The following is a 13061-nucleotide window of genomic DNA, read 5'->3' as shown; positions in this document are numbered from 1 at the left end:
AGAGAGAATGAGTGAGTGAGTGAGGGAATAAAATAAGAGAGGTGTACTTCGTCGAAGTTTTTTTTTGGGGGGAGGGGAGCAGCAGCAGCAGCAGCAATCGCGGTGGTCAAACGGAGATACAGCTGATGATACAGGCTGCGCGGCACGCAGAAATTTCGCTTGATAAATTAGCGTAGAAATAAATGCGAGTGCAAGATGAAGTGGTTGAGGATGATGTATGGGGTGAAGGGGGAAGGGAGGAGGACAAACGAACAAACAAAGGGAAAAGAGGGGAAGCCCACCGCAGCAACGATTCTCTGCCAAAAGTAATTACAAGAATGAGGGGGGGGGGGCGAGGGAAAAGAAAGGAAGCGAAACAACCCACACACACAGACGCACAGACACGGCAGCTTTCTTTCTCCGACGATCACAATCTCACAAGATACTACACACACACTCTCTCTCTTTTGTGGGCGTCTGCACCATCGACGGCGCACCTCAATGACGCCGCGGAGCGCGAGTGATAGCTTGGGTTAGAAAGGCAGACGGCAAAGCCCGAAACCCAAAAGTTTTGCAGACGCCTGTGAAGCACAACGCACACACATACACATACACATACACACCAAAAAAAGGGGTGGGGCCAATGTGGATCAGAAACAAAGCCAGCGGGACAACAAAAGTTTTTCGAATACACGAAACACCAAAACCGAAGGAAAAAAGAAACAGCGAGCAGTGCACAGGGTAAAAAGAAAAACACGCGAATTACAGTGCGATATACGCGTGCATGCACTGACCAGATGGGGCAACACGCACCCGCATTCAAAAAGGGAAGAGGTGACACGACAAGGAAATGGAGGAGGAGGAGGGGGGGGAAGGGAGGGGGGGGAGTTTGATGTTTCTGTACAAAGGGGAGGAAAGCAAAGCTGCAACGCCGCCGCACACTGACGTGTCCTTTATTAAAGAGATACTCTCCGACGCACGTGTGCAGTTGCCCACAGAGCCACACAATAAGATGAACAAAAAAACGAGGAAGAGACCTCCGTATACCAAAAAGGATGAAGCAAAAAAAGAAGATAAAGGGGCGCCTCCCAAATATGACGCGCGTCCAGACGAGGAGTGTGTGCGTGGGGAGAAGGGTGGGGGTGGGGGTAGCAAAAAAAAGAAAAGAAAATAAGAGGGCAATAGTAGAGGAGCTTTAAAAGAGAAATCGTCCCCGGCAGTCTAAGAAGTGGGGAGGTGGCAACGCACAAAAAAAACATTCATGTGCTTTAAATGCGTATAAATGTTTGTGTGTGAGACTTCGTATGCGGTGCGGGAGATCGCGCAACAGAGGAGACCTCAAAAAAAAAGAGAGAAAATGCGTAATCGAGAAGCGGGGAAATGACGAGACACAACATACATCGAGAGAGAAAAGCCGTTGAGAAGTAAGCCGTTCATCTGTGCAGCTGTACGCACAAGTCTCCATATACTACACATTTGCCGTAGTATTGGCAACATCGTGGTGTGCGGCGGAAAGAGGCCTACCTACCGTCACGCCAGAGCTACAGGTCGCGAGACAGAAGACAAACGATGAGACCCCACACACACACACACACACACGAACGCACACGTGAGGATCAACCTTGCAATAACACCTGCCCACGTGACAATAAAGTGTTGAACCCACAAAACGCATCACAGCAGCACAGCAGTCTCCAATCACGTATGTGGGTGTCTTGCCCACAACAACCTCCTTGGGCTTCTTTTTTCAACGCCTGCCTGTGCGTATGTGCAGTCGAAAGAGCGTGTGTTTATTCGCGTTGCGAAAAGTCCTCTGTTAATGATGGGAAAAGAAAATTGAGGTGCGCGCACCACGACGGGGGGGAGGGGGGGGGGGAAGCCTCCACTCAAGAGCGTATAAGATGAAGACAGGGGAAACTACATGAAGCGCCCTTTTCGAGACCCATGCTAACGTCGCTCATGCTGCGCGATCCAGGTGTGGCGAAAAGGGATTCCACACGCGTTGATTGGGAGTGCTGGGTCGAAAGTATGCCTCGATGGCCTCCCTCGACACATCCGCAATCGTAGCCGGTTGCCACCTGGGCTTCTTATCCTTGTCAATGAGCAGGGCTCGGACACCTTCGCGAAAGTCAGGTTCAGCAAGAACACGTTGGGCGACGCAGTACTCCATCCGGAACGCCTCCTCAAGCGTGTTGAGCTTCGCACCGCGCTTCAGTAATTCCAGCGTGAGCTCCATCGCCGTCGGAGAGTAAGTGGGCATGACGTCCGCGGCTGCCTCTGCGAGCGGATCCGTCTGCGCGTGCGCCCTGCACACATCCAAGATGGGAGCTACACCTGTAACTGCTTGGATATCAAAATGCTCGGTTAGAAAGGGGATTGACTTTGCAAAGGTGCACGGGGGAAGCTGCGCTGCCGGAGTCGCGTACATGTTCAGCACTGCCTCCACATCGCTTGCCTTCGACATCGAGACGAGAGCCTGCTCCAGATCGCTCATCTTGTCCGACGGCACGAAGTGAGTTGCGAGTCCAAGGTGAACAAGGTCAGCCCCGCGGAGACGGTGACCGGTGAGACCCATGTAAAGCCCTAGACCAGGCACCGGTAGTCGCGGCAGAAACCAGGAAGCCCCCACGTCAGGGAACATGCCTATCGCCACTTCGGGCATGGCAAAACACGCTTTTTCCGACGCCACTCGATATGTGCTGCCAATCGATATGCCCACCCCACCCCCAAGCACGTAGCCGTCCCACAGGCACACTTGACCAGCCGATATCTTGTTCACCTGATAATCCACTTGATACTCCCAGTAAAAAAAATCACGCCGGCACCCCGGCGGGTTATCCGTCGAGAGGCCGACCACATCGCCGCCTGCGCAAAACGCTTTGGAACCCGCACCGGTGAGTATGTAAAGTGACGACAGAGGTGCCGGTTCTGTCAAGTACAGCCGGTGCAACTCTCGTACCATGTCGTAATCCTGCGCGTTGAGGGACTTTGGCTTGTTGAGCGTAATGTGACGAGCGTGTGGGTAGTCCCTGCAGAGCACCTTCGCGCTCCGATTCACTATGTTGCGATACATTTTGAACGAGTGTAAAGTTACACTATTGAGCTCTCACGCTCTTTCTTGATGAAGCCAGCAACGGGAGAGAAGGGGAAGGAGAGGCACGCTAGGAGGGGCAATAAAAAAAAAAGATGCGAAATGGTAAACAGGGCAAGCCTTTACCGTGGGGGGGGGAAGGGGGAGACTTTGAAATAAGTGAAGGGAGGCGGTATAAACAGGCCTGACATAGGTGTGTGAGCCGTATTAGCTATTCGCGTCAGTCAGCCCGTTGGGAGCGCAGTGCTCCGCCGTTGATTTTTTTTTGATAGACCCGAGTATGTCTCAGCGAAGCCTCAAGGGGGAAGGGGGATTCGGAAGGAAATGAGAGAGGCTAGATATGATTGCGTCGAGCAAGAATGACACGGCCACAGATCGAGAAGCGAGTGGACAGACCGACCGACAAAGACGTGCGGTAAAACACGCGAGGCGGGGCGCTGTACCCCCGATGAGCACATTGCGTGCGCATTCACACGACTACTATCGCCACATAAGAGGAGGAAAACGAGCCGCACACCGCACACACTTATGAGTGAGAGTCGCACGTTATCACTGATCACTTGCGGCATCGAGCCCGAGAAGCCGTTGAAGCCACCACCGGACTAGCTGCCACAACAGACGCGCGTGCCCGTCAAGATCGGCTAAAACCCCACCGAACGGGAGGGGGGGGAGGGGGACGCGCGACCACTTTCCAGATCCAGAGAAGCGAAAGAAGTCTTTTGTAGGGCACCACCGCTCTGTCAAGGAGCCCTCAGGACAGTCTCAGCTGTGTCGATTGCCCACCAAAAAAAAAAAAGAAACGCGGGCGATCACGCCGACAGGGAGAAAAACTGGAAAGTCCAAATGGAAAAGAACAAAAAAAGAAACGATTTGTTGGAAACGCACACGTGCACCAGCATTGACCTGCCACGCTCGGAGTGTTTTTGTTTTTTTTGTGTGTGCCCGCATGTGTGTGTGTGTATTCTGTTGTTTCCGCCCGCTAAGCAGGAACAGCCCAGAAGTTCAGTGGATTAGCTCCAGAAAACAATCAGGCAACCCTCATCGCGGGACACGTTGAACAACTTTGAGGGGGAGAAAAAAAAAAGGGGGAGAGGGGAGGCCTACGGAATATCGGGGAGCACCTTTTTCTTCAAGGTACGCGAATTTCAGGAGAGAGCCTCAATATTTTTTCTTCCCCACCTCCACCTCGACATCCGCAATGCTCTCACCGGACAGACAACATTTCTTCGTCCGTGCAAGCACTGACACCTGGCCCATAGGTAATCTCACCCAAAAGGGAAAAATAAAATGTAGCACCGTAAACATGGGGACGCCTCTCTTTGCGCTATAGTAAAGCCATCGCCTTCAACCTAGCACCACGCTCATCAGCACCAGCATCATGCATACTATAGCCACACCCGCCATGCAGTCCCATGATCGTACACCCTGGAGATGATGGTATCACAGAGAGGATAACGCGCATCCACGCGGCCAGGCACTTCTGCCTTTGCGTATTTGCCCTGTCATGATTGGTTTACTGCGAAGAGGTACGTCCTCAAGACGCCGACTCCCCCCTCCCTCCCGATCATTGCCCCTCTCTCGTGTATCTCACGCAGTTGGGACTGCTCTCACTGGTGCACGGGCGAACAGAAGAGACGCTATGTGCGGGGGCTTGAGGCGGGAACAATGGAGGCCTGGTGTCGAATGCGCACTCGTAAAAGAAGCAGCAGTGCGGCAGAAGACACAAAGACAACCGTATAAAGGGAAGAGAAAGGAGGAAGGCCTGAATGGCAGTTGCCAGTCGAGCCAGCAAGCGAGAAGTCGGCGACACCGGCGATTCCATGAGACGCGAAAGCAGGTCGGGTAGTCACGCCTCCTCTCCTTCACGCCTCCTCCTCCTCCTCCCCCCCCCCTCCTCGGTGCAGACGACTGAAGAATGAAATAGGGTCAGCATAGTACTACGCAGCATTTAAGTGGGGGAGGTGAATTGGGTGAAACATTGGGAGGGGGAGGGGAGGGGGGGAGAGGGGGAAGGGGGAGAGGGGGAGGGGAGGGGGAAAGGGGGAGGGGAGGGGGAGGGGAGGGAGAGAGGGGGAGGGGAAGGGGGCGAAGGAAAAGCGCACACACACCCACGAGAGAGACCAAGACAGAGAGAGGTAGTGGTGGTGAAAAAAAACAACAACAAGTGGGGGAAAGTGAGAAGAAAAAGTAAAGAGCAGGAAAAGCTGGAGGGGAAGAGCTGATGGGGTTGCAGAATGAAAAAAAAAAAGTGAATGGCAAGAAGAGCTGCAGGCGTTGTTGTCGTCGAAAGGGATATCCGCAGCAAGAGAGGCAAGAAAGAACAAAAAAAGAAATATTGGGGAATAAAGAAATTGAGGGGAACAGGGAGTATATAAGAGCAGGAAAAACTGAAATGCAGCGAAAAAAAAAGGGGGGGCACCGCGCGTGCATAGAGACATTATGCGCGCCTGCATTTGTGTAGATGCACGCACAAGTCTCCATATACTACACATTTGCCGTAGTATTGGCAACATCGTGGTGTGCGGCGGAAAGAGGCCTACCTACCGTCACGCCAGAGCTACAGGTCGCGAGACAGAAGACAAACGATGAGACCCCACACACACACACACACACACAAATGCACGCGTGAGGATCAACCTTGCAATAACACCTGCCCACGTGACAATAAAGTGTTGAACCCACAAAACGCATCACAGCAGCACAGCGGTCTCCAATCACGTATGTGGGTGTCTTGCCCACAACAACCCCATTGGGCTTCTTTTTTCAACGCCTGCCTGTGCGTATGTGCAGTCGAAAGAGCGTGTGTTTATTCGTGTTGCGAAAAGTCCTCTGTTAATGATGGGAAAAAAATTTGAGGTGCGCGCACCACGACGGGGGAGGGGGAGGGGGGGAGATGATGAAACTCATCCATTAGCGATACACGGACTCGTTTGTTTTTTTTTCCAGAAGGAATGCATGGGTGACGGACGACTTTATTCAAATATCGGTGTAATGCGGTCGCACAGTGACACGTAGCAACATTGGGGGGAGGGGGGGGAAGCCTCCACTCAAGAGCGTATAAGACGAAGACAGGGGAAACTACATGAAGCGCCCTTTTCGAGACCCATGCTAACGTCGCTCATGCTGTGCGATCCAGGTGTGGCGAAAAGGGATTCCACACGCGTTGATTGGGAGTGCTGGGTCGAAAGTATGCCTCGATGGCCTCCCTCGACACATCCGCAATCGTAGCCGGTTGCCACCTGGGCTTCTTATCCTTGTCAATGAGCAGGGCTCGGACACCTTCGCGAAAGTCAGGTTCAGCAAGAACACGTTGGGCGACGCAGTGCTCCATCCGGAACGCCTCCTCAAGCGTGTTGAGCTTCGCACCGCGCTTCAGTAATTCCAGCGTGAGCTCCATCGCCGTCGGAGAGTAAGTGGGCATGACGTCCGCGGCTGCCTCTGCGAGCGGATCCGTCTGCGCGTGCGCCCTGCACACATCCAAGATGGGAGCTACACCTGTAACTGCTTGGATATCAAAATGCTCGGTTAGAAAGGGGATTGAATTTGCAAAGGTGCACGGGGGAAGCTGCGCTGCCGGAGTCGCGTACATGTTCAGCACTGCCTCCACATCGCTTGCCTTCGACATCGAGACGAGAGCCTGCTCCAGATCGCTCATCTTGTCCGACGGCACGAAGTGAGTTGCGAGTCCAAGGTGAACAAGGTCAGCCCCGCGGAGACGGTGACCGGTGAGACCCATGTAAAGCCCTAGACCAGGCACCGGTAGTCGCGGCAGAAACCAGGAAGCCCCCACGTCAGGGATCATGCCTATCGCCACTTCGGGCATGGCAAAACACGCTTTTTCCGACGCCACTCGATATGTGCTGCCAATCGATATGCCCACCCCACCCCCAAGCACGTAGCCGTCCCACAGGCACACTTGACCAGCCGATATCTTGTTCACCTGATAATCCACTTGATACTCCCAGTAAAAAAAATCACGCCGGCACCCCGGCGGGTTATCCGTCGAGAGGCCGACCACATCGCCGCCTGCGCAAAACGCTTTGGAACCCGCACCGGTGAGTATGTAAAGTGACGACAGAGGTGCCGGTTCTGTCAAGTACAGCCGGTGCAACTCTCGTACCATGTCGTAATCCTGCGCGTTGAGGGACTTTGGCTTGTTGAGCGTAATGTGACGAGCGTGTGGGTAGTCCCTGCAGTGCACCTTCGCGCTCCGATTCACTATGTTGTGATGCATTTTGAACGAGTGTAAAGTTACACTATTGAGCTCTCACGCTCTTTCTTGATGAAGCCAGCAACGGGAGAGAAGGGGAAGGAGAGGCACGCTAGGAGGGGCAATAAAAAAAAAAAAGAAAGATGCGAAATGGTAAACAGGGCAAGCCTTTACCGTGGGGGGGAAGGGGGAGACTTTGAAATAAGTGAAGGGAGGCGGTATAAACAGGCCTGACATAGGCGTGTGAGCCGTATTAGCTATTCGCGTCAGTCAGCCCGTTGGGAGCGCAGTGCTCCGCCGTTGATTTTTTTTTGATAGACCCGAGTATGTCTCAGCGAAGCCTCAAGGGGGAAGGGGGATTCGGAAGGAAATGAGAGAGGCTAGATATGATTGCGTCGAGCAAGAATGACACGGCCACAGATCGAGAAGCGAGTGGACAGACCGACCGACAAAGACGTGCGGTAAAACACGCGAGGCGGGGCGCTGTACCCCCGATGAGCACATTGCGTGCGCATTCACACGACTACTATCGCCACATAAGAGGAGGAAAACGAGCCGCACACCGCACACACTTATGAGTGAGAGTCGCACGTTATCACTGATCACTTGCGGCATCGAGCCCGAGAAGCCGTTGAAGCCACCACCGGACTAGCTGCCACAACAGACGCGCGTGCCCGTCAAGATCGGCTAAAACCCCACCGAACGGGAGGGGGGGGAGGGGGACGCGCGACCACTTTCCAGATCCAGAGAAGCGAAAGAAGTCTTTTGTAGGGCACCACCGCTCTGTCAAGGAGCCCTCAGGACAGTCTCAGCTGTGTCGATTGCCCACCAAAAAAAAAAAAGAAACGCGGGCGATCACGCCGACAGGGAGAAAAACTGGAAAGTCCAAATGGAAAAGAACAAAAAAAGAAACGATTTGTTGGAAACGCACACGTGCACCAGCATTGACCTGCCACGCTCGGAGTGTTTTTGTTTTTTTTGTGTGTGCCCGCATGTGTGTGTGTGTATTCTGTTGTTTCCGCCCGCTAAGCAGGAACAGCCCAGAAGTTCAGTGGATTAGCTCCAGAAAACAATCAGGCAACCCTCATCGCGGGACACGTTGAACAACTTTGAGGGGGAGAAAAAAAAAGGGGGAGAGGGGAGGCCTACGGAATATCGGGGAGCACCTTTTTCTTCAAGGTACGCGAATTTCAGGAGAGAGCCTCAATAATTTTTCTTCCCCACCTCCACCTCGACATCCGCAATGCTCTCACCAGACAGACAACATTTCTTCGTCCGTGCAAGCACTGACACCTGGCCCATAGGTAATCTCACCCAAAAGGGAAAAATAAAATGTAGCACCGTAAACATGGGGACGCCTCTCTTTGCGCTATAGTAAAGCCATCGCCTTCAACCTAGCACCACGCTCATCAGCACCAGCATCATGCATACTATAGCCACACCCGCCATGCAGTCCCATGATCGTACACCCTGGAGATGATGGTATCACAGAGAGGATAACGCGCATCCACGCGGCCAGGCACTTCTGCCTTTGCGTATTTGCCCTGTCATGATTGGTGTACTGCGAAGAGGTACGTCCTCAAGACGCCGACTCCCCCCTCTCTCCCGATCATTGCCCCTCTCTCGTGTATCTCACGCAGTTGGGACTGCTCTCACTGGTGCACGGGCGAACAGAAGAGACGCTATGTGCGGGGGGCTTGAGGCGGGAACAATGGAGGCCTGGTGTCGAATGCGCACCCGTAAAAGAAGCAGCAGTGCGGCAGAAGACACAAAGACAAGCGTATAAAGGGTAGAGAAAGGAGGAAGGCCTGAATGGCAGTTGCCAGTCGAGCCAGCAAGCGAGAAGTCGGCGACACCGGCGATTCCATGAGACGCGAAAGCAGGTCGGGTAGTCACGCCTCCTCTCCTTCACGCCTCCTCCTCCTCCCCCCCCCACCTCCTCGGTGCAGACGACTGAAGAATGAAATAGGGTCAGCATAGTACTACGCAGCATTTAAGTGGGGGAGGTGAATTGGGTGAAACATTGGGAGGGGGGGGCGAAGGGAAAGCGCACACACACACACGAGAGAGACCAAGACAGAGAGATCAAGAGAGAGAGAGACCAAGACAGAGAGAGGTAGTGGTGGTGAAAAAAAACAACAACAAGTGGGGGAAAGTGAGAAGAAAAAGTAAAGAGCAGGAAAAGCTGGAGGGGAAGAGCTGATGGGGTTGCAGAATGAAAAAAAAAAAAAGTGAATGGCAAGAAGAGTTGCAGGCGTTGTTGTCGTCGAAAGGGATATCCGCAACAAGAGAGGCAAAAATGAACAAAAAAAGAATTATTGGGGAAAAAAAAATTGAGGGGAGCAGGGGGTATATAAGAGCAGGAAAAACTGAAATGCAGCGAAAAAAAAAAAGGGGGGGCACCGCGCGTGCATAGAGACATTATGCGCGCCTGCATTTGTGGGCATTCCCTCGCCTCCCTACTCCAGGTGCATACTCGCCAACTCGTTTTGTGCAGTTCTCTTCCGTTCTGCTCCCTCTTCCCGCCCCCCCCCCACCTCCACACACACAGAGGGAGCGCCTGTCAACACAGCTGACTCGCGCGAACGCCCACCCTGAAAGCAAGCCGACTGTGTGAAATGGGGGGACACATACCAGTCCCAGCACGCAAGTGCCCAAACGCACGCTGATCATCCACAATGACGCGCAACCAGTTGGGCACGTGAGAGCGTGTGCATATGAGATCAGAAGGTCGAGCAAGTGTCTGAGGAAAAGAGGGGGAGGGGGAGAGCTGATGGGAAGAGAGAAAAACAGCAGTCACTTCAAGGCTGCTGCACTGCATGCGCCACGAGAGGGAAAAGAAGACACGAAAAAGCCGCTTATCGGGTGAAGTGGAAGCGAGACACCGACAGCGACGAGCCTCTGAATCTTACGTAGCCAAACCAGCACGCTCTCCACGCCACATCCACGCTCTGTCGTGCTGCCCCTCACCACTATCTCCACCCCTGCAGAGAAGACCCGCTCCAATGGAGGAGTGGTAGTGCTGCCATAAATGGTGAGAAGAGGGGAGCCCAGGCACAGGCTAGGAGGCAGCTTGCTAAGGCATGCGAAGAGATGTGGCTCTCCGTCATACCGCAGCAGTGCAAACTCGGCGCTGCAAAAATAAGATTGCGGAAGAGCGGAGGCAAGACGTGGGAGCCAGTATGCACAGGTCAGAAAACAGAGGCAACGAGAGGAGGAGAGGGACACAGAAGGGAGGGAAAAAAAAGGGGGGGATATAGCGGAAAGCGTAAAACACAAGTGGGAACTCGAGAGAAACAACAGTCAACAACAAAAAAAAAAGAGGGAGCGCTGCGCACCTGCACGCGTACAGTCGTGCGGATCACTCGAGGTGTGCGAAGAGATCTTCGCTTGCAGATGCTTTAATTGCGCTAGCACACACAAGAGAAAGGCGGGCGGGGCATGGGAAGACAACAGAGTAATAGAGTACTTCAAAAAAAGGAAACAGAGAGGCCAACAGCAAACAAGAAAGTTGGAAGAAAAGCCTGGCCGCTCAGAGCCCCCCCTCCCCCCGAGTGCGCTGCAGGGCAGTGCGCGCGAAACACATGTCAATGGTACAGGAGGGAATAGGTCAGACGGAGAGGGGGGATGAAAAGAGAGGTGGTGGAAGGAGCGTGGAAGCCCCCACAGCCGTGCGTGCGGACAGAGATGCACAGACCATCCGAAGGGTCCCTGCAAACCAAACCGAGCCCACCTCTCCGCTGTGCCACAGAGCCGACAGTACACTGGTGGCAAGTGAGGATCGAGGTCAATGTATCCCTTCGAGCAGGCGGATCCCTCTCCTACAACGAGACCCTGCCCTCGCCGGGCCACAGCTCCCTCTTCGCAAGCTCAACGTCAACGTCGTCCACAGAGCTCACTGTCCACTGCGGACGCTTCCCCTTCGCAAACAACGCCTCCACGCCCCTGGCCAGCTCCTTCATAATGATGGGAGACTGAGTCCCCGAATAGTCGCCACTGAAGGACTCCTTCACGCTCGTGCACGCATCTGTGTGCTGGCGCTTCATGTTCTCCAGGGCAACCGTCATGCCCAGCGGCGAGTTGCGCTCCATCACTTCCAGCGTTTTCGCAGCAAACGCGCTGCCGTCTGCGCGCAGAGTATCCATGATGTCACGCACGCGCGTTGAAGTAGTGATCGCACCGAACGCCTTAGCCAGCACAGACGTGCTCTCCGCCAGCGTGAACGGCGGAACAGTAGCGTCCGCGCTGAACCCGTGCAAGCACTCCGCAACGTCCTCAGACGACTTGAGCGCAGCCAGCGCAGTCTCCACAGCGTCGAACTTCTCCAGCGAGATGTAGTGAGTCGCCAGGCCCGCATGGAACACGTCCGCACCGTACAGGCTGCTGCCTGTGATTGCAAGGTATGCGCCAAGTCCGCATATAGGCAGTGACGAGAACACCCAACTCGTCGCAACGTCGTTCGCAGCGCCGATCTGCGTTTCTGGCATCGCGAAATGCGTTGTCTCGCAGGCAACGCGGAAGCGCCCGTGCAGCGAAACGCCCACACCGCTACCCAGCACGTGCCCTGCCCACATCGCCACCTGTGTGCGCTGCATCGCCGCGATGTACAAGTCCAGCTCGTACTCCAGGCGGTAAAAGAGTGGGTTGTGGGCATCTTGGTCGGGTCCCGTCAGGGCTTTCAGGTCGCCACCTGCACAGAAGCTCTGCCGCCCGTCACCGCGCAGAACATACACGGCATCCTCGGTGGGATGCGGTTCCGTGATGTACAGACGATACAGGTCTTGCACCATGGACAGGGACATGGAGTTCAACGAGTCGGGTCGGCTCAGAGTGATCGTGCGGCAGGTGTCAGTGTCCGTGCAGAGAGCCGTACCCGGACTTTTGATGCAAGTGACGGTGTTGTGCATGGTTGAATGAGGTGCCCACAGCGGCGCCCCCTTTTTAGCAGGAAAGATATGCGAGTTGAATGATGGAAAGCACTAGGCTGGGACAGAGAAGCCGGTACGCACAAAGGTGTGAGAGGGAAGGGGGAATGCGGCACAAGTGGCTCTGAGAAACGTGACGAGGAGGGGGGACAAGAAAAGAGGCAACAGCGCCGGTGAATGGACAACGTAGAAAAGCGGGGCGATGTCCGTCAGTGAGGAGCGGGGATGCACTTTGGGGGGAGAAGAAGCAGCAGTCACCGTGAAATGTCTGGTGGATGTGTATGCGTAAGCGTGTGTGTAAGAGAAAGCAGTGGAGGGGGGGACGGATGGAGGGGGGCGGGGGAGGAGGAGGAGCATTATGAGCAATTTTTTCCCCCAAAGCAACGAAGGACACACACACCAGGTAGCAGAGCGGGGCAGCAGTGAAGAGGTGTGGTCCTGTTTTTTGGAACACTCTGTTGACGAGAAGAGTCCATTTCGCTTTGTCTGTCCCCACTGGACGAGAGCAAAAAGCGCAGGCAGCATTACTTTGGTGCTCAGATAAAATGTCAGACGCGATTTGTGGGGGAGGGGGGGAGGAGGAGGAGGAAGGGCGTTACCCACAGCTGTCGGACCAGGAAATCTAAGGAGATGATGAAAAGGGGAAAAAGAAGAGGCAGCACTCTCGCATCGATCCTTTGTTTTCGCTTTCCATAAGACCCATACGGTGTGTCCTGTGTGTGGGAGAGGGGGGAGGAGGGGGAGGAGGGTTATGCGACAAGTGCAGTTTACTATAGAAGGGAAACGGGAAAAAAATGAATGGTTTTGCTCGGCGGGAAGAGGGGGAGAGGGGGAGAGGGGGGGGCGGCACCAATGC

General features: G+C 54.3%; 3 protein-coding genes across 3 annotated transcripts; all 3 read right to left on the bottom strand.

The window, feature by feature from the left end:
• Positions 1-1936: 1936 nt before the first annotated feature.
• Positions 1937-3052, bottom strand: JKF63_02733 (uncharacterized protein; the record flags this gene model as incomplete). The annotated part of the gene is made up of 1 exon (XM_067898757.1): positions 1937-3052. The coding sequence occupies one exon, from the start codon at positions 3050-3052 to the stop codon at positions 1937-1939; it is 1116 nt and encodes a 371-aa protein (XP_067754914.1).
• Positions 3053-6188: 3136 nt separating this feature from the next.
• On the bottom strand, positions 6189-7304 carry JKF63_02732 (uncharacterized protein; the record flags this gene model as incomplete). The annotated part of the gene is made up of 1 exon (XM_067898756.1): positions 6189-7304. One exon carries the CDS (start codon positions 7302-7304, stop codon positions 6189-6191), a length of 1116 nt encoding a protein of 371 aa, XP_067754913.1.
• Positions 7305-11101: 3797 nt separating this feature from the next.
• On the bottom strand, positions 11102-12187 carry JKF63_02731 (uncharacterized protein; the record flags this gene model as incomplete). The annotated part of the gene is made up of 1 exon (XM_067898755.1): positions 11102-12187. The coding sequence occupies one exon, from the start codon at positions 12185-12187 to the stop codon at positions 11102-11104; it is 1086 nt and encodes a 361-aa protein (XP_067754912.1).
• Between the last annotated feature and the right edge of the window lie 874 nt (positions 12188-13061).

The sequence above is a fragment of the Porcisia hertigi genome, chromosome 32, assembly GCF_017918235.1.
Source record: "Porcisia hertigi strain C119 chromosome 32, whole genome shotgun sequence".
NCBI lineage: Eukaryota > Euglenozoa > Kinetoplastea > Trypanosomatida > Trypanosomatidae > Porcisia > Porcisia hertigi.
Note: the sequence above shows the minus strand (reverse complement) of the source record. Positions and strands in the feature narration are given on the sequence as shown.